The sequence below is a fragment of the Pseudonaja textilis genome, chromosome 3, assembly GCF_049901715.1.
Source record: "Pseudonaja textilis isolate UNSWEBS1 chromosome 3, rPseTex1.2, whole genome shotgun sequence".
NCBI classification, from domain to species: Eukaryota; Metazoa; Chordata; class Lepidosauria; order Squamata; family Elapidae; genus Pseudonaja; species Pseudonaja textilis.
Genome location: NC_141992.1, coordinates 37,223,067 through 37,240,943, shown reverse-complemented (window position 1 = coordinate 37,240,943; position 17,877 = coordinate 37,223,067). Strand labels below are relative to the sequence as shown.

General features: G+C 44.5%; 1 protein-coding gene across 4 annotated transcripts in view; it reads right to left on the bottom strand.

Moving 5' to 3' along the window:
* Positions 1-17,877, bottom strand: part of TRIM33 (tripartite motif containing 33) — a 70,429-nt gene that overhangs the window by 44,027 nt on the left and 8,525 nt on the right. For all 4 annotated transcript variants that reach the window (XM_026713051.2, XM_026713053.2, XM_026713052.2 and 1 more), the window contains exons 2-3: positions 327-445; positions 41-188 (exon numbers count right to left, since the gene is read on the bottom strand). In XM_026713051.2, the coding sequence (XP_026568836.1) occupies positions 41-188; positions 327-445 (267 nt within the window). The remainder of the gene's footprint in view (positions 1-40; positions 189-326; positions 446-17,877) is intronic.

Sequence of the window (17,877 nt, the reverse complement as noted above, 5' to 3'; positions counted from 1 at the left end):
TCGAAGTATTTCATCATAACTACTCAATCAATATTTTCACCTGAAGAGACATCTTCTTTTTTTCTGATCATATGGTCCTTTGTAAATTTTACACGTTGATGAGCTTCTATACAAGTTTTGCAAAGCCATTCTCCACATTCCACACAGAACCCAACAGCACTAGAATTGTCATCACAACTGGTGCATACCTAGAATCAAGAAAAATGTTATCTTCAAATATTTACATCTTGACAAATTCTGGAAATTATTAAGTGCACAAACATATTATCCTACACAGAATGTAAATCAAACTACATTGCAAACAGGAAAAGCTGGAAGTGACATACCTGTTCAGTTTTCTCATCAGAGCTGCTTGGTACTTCAGATGTTTCTTTGACAAAGTAGTTATCTACCAAATCTATTTGTCTGCATTCTTGGCGACAAATTGGGCATCTGATCACACCAACTGCAACCAAAAGAGGATATTTCTTATACTTTTCCAGATTTTGTTTTGTTTTCTAGATTTTTTATTAAACTAAAGATTGATCATATTTTTCTAAATCTATTAGCAAAGTGTGCCCAATCATAAAAACGTCAGAATACTTTCTGATTCAATAATCTTCTACGTTAATAAAGGCCAAGCAAAAAATATTTCAAATGCCCTGACAAGAACATCTTTTAAAGTACGTGTGTTACAATACAACTAAGTTTTTGGAGTACATCAAGTATTCTCCATTTAGCTCATAATCATTTTCATAAGGTAACCCATATTATAAGACATGAATAGGTAATCTGCAACTTCTGAATTTTATGGGATTTTAGTTCTCAACATTTCTAGACACTGATCATATTGACTAAGGAGAAAATTGGGTCTAGGACAATTTCCCATGGCCATCTTACCCCAGCCAACTCAATGAGAGACAACTTGATGCAGGACAATTCAACGTAGGATACCTCAATGTGAGAGAATTGTTCTGTTATCTGCCGCTGTTTCTTCACCATTATTTTAATTTTTGTCAATCACATTTCATTTTGTCCCTCCTTTAGCATCCTTTCTTTAATTATTTCATTCCACAATCTGATAATATCAAAGAAATGGTGGAATGAATCATTAAAGAAGGACGCTAAAGGAGGAACAAAATAGGCGTTGGCTTACCTGAATGCAATTTCTCAGCATGCCTTGGGAGAATCCACACATATGGGTTGAGTCTGCCTTTCTGCCCAGAGACTTAGTCATCAATCTTGGCCAGGAAGTCCCCATGATGAAGGCGCAGCCACCTGATGATCTTCCTTGGGGCGTTGGCTCTGCCTCCCACCTGGACACTGGACCAGATAGTTGCCAGGGTGGGAGTGGAGGCAAGGCATGCTGAGAAACTGCGTTCAGGTAAGCCAACTCCTATTCTCCAGCATGGCTATGGGAGAATCCACACATATGGGACATACCAAAGATGCTATGAGCGGGAAAAAGTCTGGTCCTGTGAACCCCCATCTGTATGCACTCGTTGTAGCACTCTTCTGCCGAATGCTGCCTCTGCTGAGGCATATGTATCCAGTTTGTAGTGCCTTACGAAAGGAGACGGGGAGGACCACATCGCTGCCCTGCAGATGTCCTCAAGTGAGGCTTGTGTCGCCCAGGCAGCTGTCATAGCTGCACTTCTAGTTGAATGGGTGGTTACTCATCTGGGTACAGGAAAAGCCTGAGTCTTGTAAGCCTTGGCTATACAAGCCCTGATCCAACGGCCTATGGTTGAGGAAGAGATTTTGGTACCCATTAAACATGGCTAAAATAAGACAAACAGGGCTTCGGTTTTGAGATATGTCCATGTTCTTTTGATGTATCTACAGAATGCCCTTCTTACATCCAGTTTGTGCTATCTGTGCTCATATATCATGAAATGGAGTGGGCTCATATATCATGAGATGGAGTGTGGCAGAAGTCAGGTAGGACAATTTCCTGAGTCCTGTGGAAGCGGGAGTTTATCTTAGGGATGAAGGAGGGGTCGAGGCGCAGAACTACCCTGTTTGTGTGGAAGGTGCAGAGGTCTTCTCTGACTGAAAGAACTGTCAATTCCGATATATGCCTGGCTGAGGTGATGGCCACTAAAAAGGCGACTCAGAGTGTTAAGTAGTGCAAGCTTACAGATTGAAAAGGTTCAAACGGTGCCTGGGTAAGGGCTTGTAAGACTGTAAACAGGAAGGGTTCCAGGAAGGGTACCTGTGAATCATTGCTGGCTTGAGATTGACAGGGTGTGAACTGTCCTGATCATTTTTCTTGAAAAGTTATCCTTTTTCAGGATCCTCCTCTCAAGTGCCAGGTGGTCAAACTGAGGCTTCGGTGTTCCAATGCCCCCTGGCTGAGAAAGATCCTGTCCTGAGGACTCCTCCAAGGACGAGACACTGACAAACTCGCTAGGTCTGTGTACCGTGACCATCTGGGCCCATGGGGAGCTATGAGAAGGATTTCTGCCTGTTCTAGTAGCACTTTCTGTATTACCACCAGGATGAGGGGAAGAGGAGGGAAGGTGTAAAGGAGACCCATGGGCCAGCGGCTGTGAAGTACGTTCACCACTTCTGCGCCTGGCGACGGGAATCTGGAGAAGAATCGGGGAAGTTGGGTGTTTGTTGGAGTGACAAAGAGGTTGAGTACCGGCCTCCCGAACTTCCAAGACATTTTCTGGAAGAGATCCGGATGGAGACGCCACTTGGAGTTGTCCACCCTGGTTCTGCTCAGGTAATGTGCCTGTACATTTGATGTTCCCGATATATGCTCCGCCTTGATGGACAATAGGTGAGCTTCTGCCCAGATTCCCAATTGCTCTGCTTCGGTCATGAGGGATCTGAAATGAGTCCCTCCCTGGCAACTGATGTGTGCTTTGGCCACCACATTGTTTGTTAGGATCAATACATATTGGCCAGCTACTGTGCTTTGGAAGTGTTTGAGAACTAAGTGAATGGCACATAGTTCTAACCAGTTTATGTTGTGTTGTAGGTCCACTGGGGACCATTGTCTCTGCATGAGTTGGGACTGTAGATGGATTCCCCATCCTAACAGACTCACATCCGAGGTGACTGTTATGCGGTTGGGTTCCTTAAAAAGGGACCCCTTGGTGATCGCTGGGGAAACCCATCACCTGAGGGACCTGAGAAATCTGACTTCAGTTGAACTTTGACATTGGAGGTGCTGGTACCTGCCCTCTGGAACGGCAGGAGATACCATTGGAGAGGTCTGGCATGTAATCGGGCCCAAGGCACTATGGCTATGCACAAGATCAATTTTCCCAGGAGCTGGAAAAGCACCGCCAAAGGAGCAGCCCACTCTGCTGTAATCTGGTAAGGACTTGATGCTGTCCTGGCGCTCTTGGGACAAGTAAACATCACACAGCTTGGTATCTATCACCATGCCTAAATGTAATAGGCAGTGGATGGAACTATCTGGCTTTTCTGGAAGTTGATGGAAAATCCATGTTCTTGTAGAATCCGGATTGTGGAAACCAGGTCTGATCAGGCTTGATGGCTGGAACTGGACTGGGTAAGGATGTCATCCAGATAGGACTGGATGTGCACCAGGATTGTTCTCAGGTACGCTGTCAGTGCTGCCAGCACTTTTGTGAAGGTCCTGGGGGCCAATGATAGGCCGAATGGCAGGGCCTTGTATTGATAGTGGTTCCCTGCATAATAGAACCTGAGAAATCTCTGATGGGAGGGGTAGATGGGAATGTGGAGGTAGACCCCTATCAAATCAATGGATGTCAGGAGATTGCCCCCCCCACTTTATGCCTTCCAATATTGACTGCAGAGATTGCATTTTGAATGTCTTGTATTCTATGTGGGTGTTCAACCATTTTAGATCCAGAATTGCTCTCCACCAATCTCCAAGTGCTTTGTAACTACGAATAGGATGGAGTAAAACCCATGCCCCCTCTGGTCCTCCGGTACTGGCTCGATGGCCTGGATGTCCAACAAGTGTTGGACTGCCTTGTTCATGAGCTCTTTTTTCAAGAGTTTTTTGGAGGTTGAGCAACGGGTGAAGGTCCTTGGAAGAGCAGAAAAAAAATCCAGTGTGAGACCGAATTGCGCTGTTTTCCAGACCCAAGAATTAGATGTGATCGTCTCCCATCAGTCTGCAAAAAGGGCCAGCTGGCCACTGATGGGAGGAGGGGTCCGGCAGTCATTTGGATCAACAAAAGGGCTGACCTCCTGTTCCACGAAAGGGCTGCTTGGATTGGAACTGTTATCTATTTCTATGTCAAAATCCCAACCTATCTGGAGATCGATCTGATATGGACTGGTAGGATCTTTGACATTGCGAGAATTCCTGACCCAAGTCTGAGGAATGAAATGGCTGCCTAACGGGTGTAAGGAGAAGCTCTTCTATCAGCCCTCCTGTTAAGAGAGAACACCTTACATTTATCCTTGTTTTCTACCAGGAAAAGTAGGCCTCTCCAAATAGGGATGAACCCGTTTATGGAGCTGAAGCCACTTTCCATTTAGTTCTAGCATCTGCCTGCCAATGTTGCAGCTACAGCAAACGACAAGAAGTAATGTTGGAGGCCAGTGGAAGAAAATTGGGCTGCATGCAGGGAAGAATCGGCCACGAATTTGGCGGCCACCACCAATTGATTGATGTCCCGATGCATTCTGATTTCCTCCGAGGCAATCCTGGCCTGTAATTGGTGAAGCCAGAGGAGGGATGTTCTGGTGAAGATGGCCGCTGCTGCTTTGACCGCCCAGGCATTGGCCTGGTGCGTCCTGCGGAAATTTTGTTCCGCCTTCTTATCCTCTGTCTTAAGGGTCTCTGCTATATCACCGGAAATCACAGAGGGTGAAGCCAAGAACGCCAATGGTTCATCCAGAGGAGGCAATTGAAGTTACTTGGTAAGGAGGAGCCATACTGAAAAACTTCTTATCGTTATAGGTGTGGGGAAGGAGCCCGGCTGCATCCATTGTCTCTGAACTATGTCCAAAAACAGTTTGGAGCACGGAATATCCTACTGTAGAATGGTGGGTTTGGGAAAAACCCTGCTGTTGGGTCCCTGATTTTCGGATGAAGCAGCTGGAACATTAGGCTGAGGATCAATTTGGGCCGTGGTCCTAGCCTTATGGAGTAGGGATTTAAACAGTCCTCATCTTCTGAAAACTCCTCCTGTTCTCCCTGACCTTCCTCCTCTATAATTGATGCCCTACTTCTGATGGAGTGGGCTGGATTAGCAGCCCTCTGGTGCCTAAGGGATTCAATCGAGGCCTAGTATTGCACAGATTGTAATGTTTGAGGATCAGACCTTAGGGAAGATGGATGGCTCCTCCCTCTCAGGGTAGAGGCCACCCCCAGAGAAATGGCCTGAGAAATAAATGCCTTGATCTCATCTGATAATTCTGGAGCCAATCTATCTGCTAAGCAGAGCCCCACTGCTGTGGGAGTAATTGTGACCTCAGGAACCCTAGTTCTGTCTCTGACGTGTAAATCTGACCTGTAGGGATCTTGCAATCAAATGGAAATCTTTGAGTTTGGATTTCCTCTGCAGATGGAATGTATTCCTGCTCTCTATCTCCCTCTGGTGACCAAGCTCCAGGATCTGCAGGCAAATCTTGTACTAATGGCTGCTGACAACAACCAGGCTCTGGCTGCAGGGAGGGGGAATACCTCTCCTGTTCTGCTTGCTTCTGAGCTCTGGAGAACTGTTTTTCCAATGCTCTTTGCCTTCTTTCTTCTGCTCTTGTGGGGTTTCTGGAATAAAGGGCTTTTGATTTTATCTTGTTTGCTGCCTCTTTACTTGAAGATCTGGCCTGCTTGGGGCTCTGCTTGGACCGTTTAGCATGTTTAGGCCCCATGATGGCTGCTGCTTGGTCAGCCATTGTGCTTACTACCCAGATCGTGCAAGGAAGAGAGCTGCGCTCAATCCTCCAATCCTCTTCCTTGGACAGCTCTACAGCCCTGGGTTCCTATCCTGGACTGTGACAGTGGCAGCACTACCAGTTTCCCGCAGTAGCCTGAACAACTCGACACACGGTCAACAAGCAAAATGGCCACCGCCGGCCCCAAAAATCAGCTGTAAGGTGCTATTAGCACGAACGGCTACCCGAGTTACCTGGTTGAGCCTGGGAGTGCAAACAGTGCACTAGGGGTGATCGCAGCTTCCGTGCCCACCCAAAGGGGGGGGGGATTGTTTTGGAGCTCTCCTGTTTGACTCAGCTGTGAGACCCTAATCGGTAGTTCAGGGAAGCCATGAAAATGGAGCAGGCAGAAGTTCCAGTTGCTGCCTGTTTACAATCTTTTCTAAAGCTTTGCAATCCTTTTGGAGAATCCACAAATCAAAATGCTGCTTTCTGCTGTAATTATTGGACCAACCTTTGTCACATCTCTATAGGGCCAAGACTGAGTCATGACTGGGGCTAGGGGACTTCCTGGCCTGACAGGAAGAGGCGTGGCAAAGATTGATGACTCATTCTCTGGGCAGAAAGGCCGATTCAACTCATATGTGTGGATTCTCCCATAGGCATGCTGCAGAATGATGTTAAATTGCATTGTATTATATTAATATAAGATTTTGATTGCACTGCCTTATGTAGCAACTGCATTTTCTGAGATCTTTACAAACATCCCAATGTAGAATGCATGACTGTACTGTACATTCACTAAATGAATGGTTGACTTACAACCATTCATTTAGTGAATTTACAATGGCCCTGAAAAAAGTGATTTATGGCCATTTTTCACATTTATGACCATTGTTGGTCCGGATGGTCACATGATCAAATTTTGGACACTTGGCAACTGGATATATTTATGTTGATTGCAGTGTCCTGGGGTCATGTGAAACCCTTTGCTATCTTCTTACAAGTAAAGTCAATGGGGAAGCCAGATTCACGTAACAATCACGTTACTAACTTAACAACTGGAGTAATTCACTTAATAAACTCTGGCAAGAAATGTTGTAAAACGGGGCATAACTCACTTAACAAGTGTCTCGCTTAGCAATGGAAATTTTGGGCTGAATTGTGGTCATAAGTTGAAGACTACCTATAATCTAAAAGCTGCATTAAGTGCATGTGACACCAATTCTGGAGCCTCCCACTTTAGATAGGGCTGCAACGAATACACCAGCAGACCTCTGTAAAGCTTCTATCTATGAGAAGCCATAGAGTCCAAGATGGTTACAACATCATCAATGTGCTCTTCACAAGGAGAGCCCCAATCTTCAAGGACTAGTTCAAGACCTCAATGCAACTCTGGCTTGGCACAGGATAGAAATGTAGAGCCAAACTTCATCAGCACGCTAAATTTATAAATTATTCTCCCAGTGGCTTCATACAAACGTTAAACAACAGAAGTAAAATAATAAAACCTGGAGGACTATATTAGTTTATTTTTGACAAACAATATCAACACAGAATTCCACGAGGATTAAAAGCTTTCACAGCAGGATATAGAATCTGGAACTTTTCTAAAATGATAGAATTGAGGAAAAAGTTTGATACAGAAGAACAATGAAATGAATATATTTTATAACTGTGTAAGAATGAAAGATAATACGTTACTCACTTAATTTTTTTTTAAGGAACTGGGTCTTTTTTAAAAGCAACTAAGCCTGAAGACTGTCACCTTACACTTCATACTAAACACCTTACAATAACCACATAATTAACCCCAATGGAAGTTCATACACAGTTGAGAAAAAGTTGAGAGACAATTAAAAATATTTTATAATAACTCTTCTAATTTCAATGCTAGAAAGAAAATTGTTCTCACTATAAAACTGCCCTGTGAATTAGAAAATAAAATTATACAAAGAGCAATCACATTAACTATTTTGAAATAGGAAAAAAAACCAATCATTTTATTGGTACAGTCAAACAATAAAAATAAAAATTTCTCGAAATACACAGATGTAATAAATTTGTTTTCAAATAGAGTGTAAGAAAAATTTTCTTATTAACAAAGGGAAAAGGAGATGATGGAGAATTTCTCAGATTAGGAACATTTAAAAATACTGGATTGGAGCAGGTTAGATCAGAATTCTGCTTTCTAAAAGAACCATCTAAGTGTCTTCATAAAGTTTCATAAGAATATAAAAATGAAAGAAGGACTCTCATCTGTTTGCTCTGCAACAAGTGATATTCATAAAAACCATAGAATGTGAATTTGAAGAGACTTTAGGTCACCCAATGTAAACACCTACAAGACAGGATTTACATTGCAATTCAAAATGAAAATTTAACATATTAATTGCCTGATCTTTTCATTAATTTGGCCATATAAATCCAAGAAAGGGGACATTATCATATCTTGCAGCAGCAAATATTAAACATTAATTACATAGTGTGAACTGTTCATCTTTTAATGAGGTGCTAGTACTGAGAGCCTAAATATTTTATTCACACTGTGCCTAAATACACAAATTGCTACTGTAACAAACAAAAATCAGAAAGGTTGAAACAGAAACAGAAGCAGAAGGGCTAGAAGACAGACTATTCTCTGAAAATGTTTGCTAGCTCCCATGGATTTAATTAACCAATGTATATGTTATTTTTCAGAAATATTTTCAGAGTTGTAATTGTAAATATTGCAAATGGGTAGCAACTGATACAGTTATCTTTCGCTACAGCAAATGATAACAATTCAATATTATCATCACTAGTTGATCTAATATAAAAATCTTAGCACCTACCCAGATCTTCCATAAAAGTTTATTACCCCATACCACTAATTAGGGAAAATTGGAGAAAAGGGATCAAAAAGCATTTCTCCAAAAAATATATGCCACAGTTTTGACTTAGCTTAATTACCGAAGATGCAGTAAAGCTACTTACAATGTACTCAAAACACTCCAATTAACAAAAGGTTATATGTGTGTATTTCAAAAAGGCCTAGGGAGGAAAATGTACAGCAACTGAAGATCTTAAAATTGAATACAGTTCAGTCGTTGAAAACATTTCAGAAGCTATCTCCTGCAGAATGTAATACATCAAATTCTTACTTCCTCAAGGATGCAGGTTTCAAATGTTTGCACCAGGTTAATTAATGTTAATTTCACAACTGAAAATTTTTTTGCTTGCTACCGTAGTAGTCATTGGCTAACAACAGTAACTGGGAGCAGAATTTCTACTAATAAGCAATGCAGTCATAAAGCGCAATGTCATGTGACCTCATCACTTAGCAATCCCAGCAATCTCTGTTACCAACATTAACTGAATTCCACCCCTCCCACGAGTCATTAGGTGAGGACCCAACCTGATCCAAGCCAATCTCAGCTTGGTTCCTCCCCATTCCTAAATCTCCATTAGGAACTGGGCGTTGGTAGAAGTTACCATGAATGCCCTTTCTATTTATGCTGCGAGAGAGACCAGGATGGGTTGACTCCTTCCTATGACGTCATTTAGCTGAGTCTGTACTAAGATATAAAAGCCAGCCCCTGGGAGAGACCCCAGCTTTGGCGAAGATACCTGACAGACTGAAAGGTGTCTCTGAAAGCCCAAAATAAATACACAAATATGTCTTACCCTCTCCGGACGAATCAAGGGAGGGGCTGGGCTCTCTCGCAGCATAGATAGAAAGGGCGTTCACAGTAACTTCTACCAATGCCCATTCTCCTCCATGCTGCATCGAGAGCCCAGAATGGGACATACCAAAGCTTGCATGTCCATGGGCGGGGCCTCGTCTGGCTCATCATGCTGACTGTGGAACCACCCATTGAAGCACCAGTCTGCTGAAGGCTGCAGTCGCCGAGGCAAAAGCATCCAGACAGTAGTGTCTGATGAAAGGAGACAGGGATGTCCACATGGCCGCATGACAAGTCTCCTCCAAGGATGCTTGGGTCACCCAGGCAGAAAAGTGGCCGCGCTTCTGGTAGAGTACGCCATCAGACCTCGGGGAGCCGGAAGGGCCACAGCTTTGTAGGCCTGTTCAATGCAAGACCTGACCAACCTGCTAATAGTAGGAGAAGAGGCCTTGTGCCCCAAGTGAGAAGGGAAAAAGGAAACAAACATGGCTTCCCACTTCCTGAAGGAGGAAGTGCGCTTAATGTATATTCTAAGAGCCCTTCTTACGTCTGGCGTGTGCCACTGCCGCTCTAAGTCATGGTGCGGGAGAGGACAGAAGTCAGGCAAAACAATGTCCTGGGACCTGTGAGACCAGGTGTTAACCTTCGGAATAAATGAGGGGGTCCAGACAAAGAACAACCCTATCATCGTGAAAGGAACAAAGGTCCTGTCTGATGGAAAGAGCAGCAAGCTCGGAAACCCTCCTGGCAGAAGTGATGGCAACAAGGAACACTACCTTCAGAGTCAGGACACAGAGAGACACTGTTCTAAGGGGTTCAAAGGGGAGCTTTGTAAGGGCATTAAGGACCAAATGAAGGTCCCAGGAAGGATACCTGTGAACCATCAGAGGGTGCAGGTTGGAAGCCCCTTTCAAAAACCTCCTGACTAAAGTGTGATGGGATAAGGAAGGAAGCGAACCCCATAAAAGGACTGAGGAGAGGGCCGCAACCTGCCTGCACAGTGTTGGGGGCCAAACCTTTCTCCAGCCCATGCTGAAGGAAGCTAAGAACTTCTGCCAACTGGGCTGAAGCAGGAGAAAGACCCTCCCTGAGGCACCATCGGGAAAAAGCCTGCCAGGTGGCATCATAGATGCACCTTGTAGAAGGTTTGCGAGAAGCCAGGATAGTGAGGATGACCCTTTCTGGAAGATCAGCCTCCTCTAGCCGCTGCCGCTCAAGTGCCACATGGTCAGCTTAAATCACTGGGGCTCTGGGTGGAGCAGGGCCCCCTGGTGAAGGGAGATTAGATGGGCAAGGATCCTCCAAGGAGAAGCCACCAATAGGTTGACCAGGTCCACAAACCAGGGCCTCCTTAGCCAATAGAGTGCCAGGAGGAGCTCCACACGTTCCTCCAACCTCTTCCGAATTACTGCCGGAATGATGGGAAGTGGGGGAAAGGCGTAGAGGAGACCCTTGGGCCATCTGCACCGAAGAGCATTGGTCCCCTCTGCTCCCTGGCAAGGAAACCTGGTGAAGAATCTGGTGACTTGGGCGTTTTGAGGAATGGAGAAAAGATCCACCTCTGGTGTTCCGGATCTGAGGGAAAGATCCCTGAATAGAGACGGAGGAATGGACCATTCTATCTGGTCGACTAGGCTCCTGCTGAGCCAGTTGGCCTGGGAGTTGCTGACCCCAGTCTGCCGAGATCGATAACAGGTGTTTCTCTGCCCATAACCCCAACCGTAGAGCCTCTCATGAGGGCTTTGGACCTCGTCCCCCCTTGCCGGTTGACATGAGCCTTTGCAGCCATGTTGTCCATAAAGACTAGAATATGAGAGCCAGTCACTGATTGCCTGAAATGCTTAAGAGCCAGAAAAATGGCTCTGAGCTCTAGCCAATTTATGGGAAGGGTCTGTTCGGATCTGGACCAAAGGCCCTGAGCTATCTGGCCCTGCATATGGGAACCCCAACCCAGGAGGCTGACATCGGTGGTTATGACTAGCCTGTCTGGGTCCCTGAACAGGAGTCCGCTCCAGATAGATGGGGATGCCACCAATTGAGAGATCTCCGGATTTGTGGCAGGAGTGAGACCTTGATGGATGAGTAGCTGGTTCCTGCTCGTTGGTAAGGAAGCAGAAACCATTGGAGGGCTCAGGAGTGGAGCCGAGCCCACGGGACGATGCCAATACAGGAAACCATCTCCCCCAGAAGTTTGGACAGCAGCGACAGGGGGACAATTTGATGTTGCTGGATCTGGCTGATGATCTCTGCAAGGCTCTTTCCATGAGCTGGGACAGGAAAACCTGGCATGACATGGTATCGATGACTGCTCCCAAGTGTTACAATTTGGTTGTAGGAGACAGCTGGCTCTTTTTGGTGTTGATGGAAAATCCATGGCTCTGGAGACATGACAGGGTAATTTGCAGATCCTGATGGGTCGCAAGGATGGAAGATGAAAGAATCAAAACGTCATCCAAGTAGCATTGGATCCTCACTGGAATAGAATGGAGAGATGCCACCAATGCTGCCAGAACCTTTGTGAAGACCCCTGGAGCCGGTGAGAGGCCGAAGGGAAGTGCTCAATACTGGTAATGGGTATTCTGATAACAGAAATGGAGAAACTGGCGATGATGAGGCCAAATTGGGAGGTGAAGGTAAGCCTCAGTGAGATCAATGGAAGAGAGGAAGTCGCCCTCCCAAACGCTCTCTAAAATAGAATGCAGAGTCTGCATTTAAAATCGCCTCTATTTTACAAATTGGTTGAGAAATCTTAGATCAAGTATGGCTTGCCACCCCCGAGGCTTTGGGAATGATGAAAAGGTGAGAGTAAAGTCCACATCCCCGTTGAGATGGGGGAACAGGTTGAATAGCCCTGATTTCAAGAAGGTGCTGAATGGCCTGATTCATGAGGGCTTGCCTTGAAATGTCCCAAGACACAGGACAGATCAAAAAATTTTGGGGTGGGGTGGGGTTAGGAAGTCCAATTGTAACCATGACCTAATAGTGCTGAGCACCCAGGCGTCCATCGTTGACTCCTCCCATTTGGAGGCAGAGAAGGCTAGGCGACCTCCAATGGGTGGGGAGAACGAGGGATTACTTAGAACGATGGAAGGAACGACCCCCTCCCCCCCAAAAGGGCTGTTTATCAGTAGAAGGTTGTTGCCTGCCAGATGTTTCCGCCCATTGGTCTTGGCATTGGGAGTATGGTCTATGAGAGCGGGGGAAGCGAGATGAGGTCTCCGCTCGGAAGGCAGGAGGGCAATAAGGAGCAGGGAGATAGTTGGCTTTCTTCCCAGAGGAAGAGAGAATTTTACGTTTATCTCTGGTTTCTATGAGATAAGGTTCCAGAGCATCGCCAAAAAGCTGAACTGAAGCCAGCTTCCATTTTCGGCGTGACTCTGCCTGCCAATTTTGGAGCCATAAAAGTCTTCTTGCTGCTACAGAAGATGCCATGGCCTTGGATGCAAATTTGGCAGAATTGAGAGTGGCATCCGCAGTGAATTCCGCCGCTGCAATAATCTTATTAAGGTCTTGGTGAGACCGAAGGTCAGAAGCAGGCAATCTATTCTGGAGTTGGCACAGCCACCGTATGGATACCCTGGTGAAGAAGGATGCTGCTGTTGAAGCCCAAGCAGCAGCCTGGTGATTGCACTTGAGGGTCTGTTCAGAGTGCTTATTATGCAGTTTCAGGATATCTTCTGGCTCCATGGGAGTGCCAGAAGATGAGAACAAGGCCAGAACCGGAATGTCAACAGAAGGCACTGCCAGGGCATTGTCCAGAGCTGCGCTGACATTGTAGGAACGCTTACCTAGAGAAGAGGCGTGAGGACCTGCCAAAGGAGAAGCGCACTGTTCCTTGACCTTGTCCAGGAACAAAATGGGAGAAGGCAAAACCTCTGCATGCACTACAGGCTTGGAGAAGAGCGAATTCCTTGTGGCTCGGGAGCCACTTCCTCTGGCGACAGCTTGGCAGTGACCAAGGCCTTGCTGAGTAATGGTCTAAAGAGAGTAGGTTTGAAGACCAATGCAGAGGATGTCTGATCTAGGTGAGAATCCTCATCCTCTGAAAGATTTTGGTCAAAAATCTTACCCTCTTCACACTCTGAATGAGAAGAGTAACTGTGTTCAGATGGTGAAGGCCTTCCTTCCTCATCAATCTCCTCCAATTCTGGTAGAGAAGAATGGACCCTGAGGTCCTGAGGCCTGTGTAAATCAGGATGATGAGGCAAGCAACTTATAGATTGAAAAGGGAGAAGGGCCTGAACCCTTTCCAGAGGTTGAAGAATTTGCTTGAAGCCTTCAACCAATCCCTGCCTAATGGCTGATGAGACTACATCTTGGATATCCCTTGGTCTATGCTCAAAGGTAGAGGCAGAAGGCCGAAGGCCCGCTGCTGTGGGAATGAAGGTGGCTTCAGGCCTAGATTGAGGAGGTTCGAGGCCTGGAGGGAGGGGGAGGAGCATAGGGCACAGAAGCCTGTTGGAAATAAAGCCCAGATCTGCTTAAATCCTGAGGATCTGGCTGTACAGCAAGAGCCTCAGGAGACCAGGATGGAGGATGGAAACGCTCATAGATAACTTCTCCTCCCCTGGGAGGGCTTGGTTGGGGCCCACGAGTATCGCCTGAAACATGCTGTAGTTGCACTCCCTTCTGTTGAATAGTTCTGTTGAACTGCCTCTCTAGAGCTGCATGTCTGCACTTCTCTGCCCTCAATTCAGCCTGAGTTGCCTTCTTAGGTGCTAGAGACTTAGCTTTGATTTTAGCAGCCACCTCCCTCTGGACTGATTGGGTGCGTTGCCTACATATTTTTCTCCTATTGGGCTTAAAAGACTGTTCCACTGGGGGGGAAAGCTCTGCCTGAGCCTTATCTTGCTCCAATTGTAAAATAAAGGCTCTTGCATTGGAAAGAAGCTGTTTAGAAATTTTTCTATTAAGCCCCTTAGGGTATAAATGGCCCCCGGGCTTACAAAATGGCCGCTCACCTCATGATGGAAGGCTTGAATCGAAGATGGCCACTGACTACAGGAAAACAGGCCCCAAGATTGAAGAATCGTTCCTTAGGCTATACAGAGCCCAGAGCGAAGTCAGCAAGGGAAAAACACAGCAATCAGCTACACGATCAGCTGGTTGGAGCTCTTATCAGTTTGCCAATCGTGTTTACGATCGCTCCAAACTGCAGGCATGGGGGAGGTCTGCAGATGCTGCCCTGCTTGCCTGCACAGAGCTCTGTGACACTGCTCCCAACGTTGCAAGGCTCTCCTGAAAGAGCAGCTGCCCAGATCCCTGGGAGCTGCTTGAAGAGAGGAAAAAAATACTGAAGATTGCTGGTGATTTCTATCTAACAGAACTCTTTCAGAGACACAGCTACTGACTGAAAGGAGCTGAGTCAAAAGGTGGGGTCTCTCCCAGGGGCTGGCTTTTATATCTTAGTACAGACTCAGCTATGATGTCATAGGAAGGAGTCAACCCATCCTGGGCTCTCGATGCAGTATGGAGGAGAATGTCTCCTCTTTAATTTCCCACACCTGCCTATCTACCCCTTCCTACTACCCTATTATCTCTGCCTGCCTACCAATATACTACATCCAGTTGGCCCTACACACCCTACCCAGCCCTGCCTTTCACTACTATGCCATTGCACTCCACTACTACATATACCAGTTGGGATCTTCCTTGTGCACCAGCCAGGGCCTCCATTCACACCCCACCCAGGGTGCTTCTTTTCTGCCAGACTTATTTGATTAAAAAAGACCCTAGGTGAGGTGCAAAGCGTCACCTTGACCAAAGCATGAGATGGTCCAACTGCACTGGTATAAAAAAGGACCCTGATTGGTATGGTAATGGCACATGGTACAGCAGGGCCAGGGGGTGGGGGCAAATGGCAGCAGTGAATAATCAGGAAGCCAAAAGAGTGCCGCAAATGTAAGTGGTCCCAAGTGGGACAAATTTTGTTCACATTATTGCAAGGATGTTTCAATGGGTGGAACTTAAATCAGTCATAAGTACCATCATTCAGCGCCATTGTGACATCAAACTATCACTGAACAATGGATGTTAAGCACATGCTACCTATATAGGCAAGTATGAACCCACAATCTTGACAAAGTTTGTTCTGTCAGCAAGCTAATCTGTCTCTAACTTGTATGTGTTAAATTTATTCCAGGTCATGAAAAACCGATTTCTACTGTCTTCCACAATTTAAGAAGTGAAATAATGTGAATGAATATGTTAGCATGCATAGTCAATGAAAGAAATCTCCCAGAAGGTACACACATAAGCAACATAGACGCTAAAAGTTGGTTATGTTGTAAATTAATTTATATTAAACATAGCAAATTAAACAATATGAAGACAGCCTAAGTTCCACTTCCTATCAATCTATATCTAGTCAACTAAAGCAATAAATAAAATAATTTATTATTCGGAGCAAGAAAAATTGCTCCCAAGTCATAAGAAATCCAAAATTGTCCAGTCTCAGAGGCCAATCCTTTACAAAAAAAAAATTCCTTGGCATATATGTCATTATACAGTAGTGGCCAAAATTGTGGAAACCTTTTGGGAAAGGTGTATTTTTATGCCGTCACTACCAAATAGGGAGATCTTGGTCTCATCATTCCAAATAACATTGTCCCATTGTTCCTCTGTCCAGATAACATGGGTTTTAGCCCAGTTTAGTCTTTTCGACCTTTGCGAGATAAAAGTGGCTTTTTTTGTGGAATTCTAGATTTTAGGACAAATTCCTGCAGTCTGCTCCAAATAGTCCTTGCACTCAACTTCACATTGCATTGCGCCATTTCATCTTGTATACACCCAGGTGAATTATTCAAATGTCCTGGACTGGATTAAGGTTATTCGGGCTCACCATACTGAAAAGGATTCCAATGAAACTGACTCACAGTGGGTTACAAAAATGAGGTGGACAAAAAGCATATCCAGAACTACTATCTCTAATCTTATTCTAAGGTTACATTAGTGGTGAATATCTGTAGCTTGGATGTAGAATGAGGGTGGAAGTTCATTCTCCAAGCTTGTAGTTTTGTTTCCAAACATTTCGTTATTAGGCTAGGTAACATCTTCAATGGAATTTAGGGGATGTCAATATCGATCACATCAGGTGAGGTTTCATGTGGTCAGGCATGATTTCACCATCACAAGGCCTACTGACCACACAAAGCCCTTATAAGCAAAGGAACACTAGCACTGACATCCCCTAATTCCACTGAAGATGTTACCTAGTCTGGTAATTAAATGTTCAGAAACCAACCCACGTGCTCAGAGAACAAACCTCTATCCTCAAGGTTACATTAACCAAATCTTGAAGTCTGAAAAAACATCCTTCCCCACCTCTCCTTTACAGTTCAAGAAACTAGGGAGAATCCTTTTGTAGCATTTGCCACACCTCCATTTCTGCTGGGGACTCAGCTGGCACTTAGATGAATGTTGTCTTGTCTGCAACTCCTTCTCCTGTCTCCCAAGATCATTCCACAGAGGATTACTACAGTTTTAAGAAGAAAACCCTTTTTTAATTTTCCCTTGTTTTACTTTTCCCTTTCCTTCCTGTTTTATTTATAATGTTGTACCTACTCACAGGGTTTCAGAAAAGGACAAATTATATACCTTTATTTTTTATTTCTTCCTTTTTTTCGCTGTATCTTAGAATTTTCTTCTTTGGTTTTCCATTGTTATTCTACTAAATTCTCAATGCTGCTGAACCATTCCGGCATCCCTTAAGATATTTAACTGATTAAGTCTCTCAAATGAGCTCAATTAAGACTCACTTTTACTTGATTAGAAACATGCCTTGTTTAAATTTCTTATTCACCTTCACCTTCCTCAAGGCTAGTTAAATATCTCAAATAGTTGTATCAAGCACTGTAATTAATTGCTCATAATAGCTCAGATGCTTGATTATTAAAGTCCATCAAGATGTTCCCTCTGCCACTTATTTCTATAATTTCCTCTCCTTGTTTGGATGTTCCTACTGACTTTTTAAAGCTGACCCATGTATAAGAAACTTATTAAAATTGCCATCAAAATACTATGAAGAAGGAAGGAGTTGCAAAAGGCAAGAAACATGTCTTTGAAATGTGCATGTCCCAATTTTGGAATTTAAAATAAAAGTAATGGTGCCTTTTTTTCTGTCTGCATGTGCTAATTTTTAGCGAATTCTCTGAAATTTATGAATGTTTATTAGCATATTTTCTTTGGTTCTTTGAATTTATTATTATTAGCTTTTTGAGAGGGTAACATTTAAATAGTGTAAGGCAATTTATTACCTTTAAATCTTCTAACTTAAAAAAAAATCTATGTAAAAATTATAGTCAAGGAATTCTGACAGGCGGGTCCAGAAAAAGTCTTTTCTGCTGTAACTTCTGCCCTTTGAAACAGCTGAGATCTGCTCACATCCTTCTCATCTTCTGTA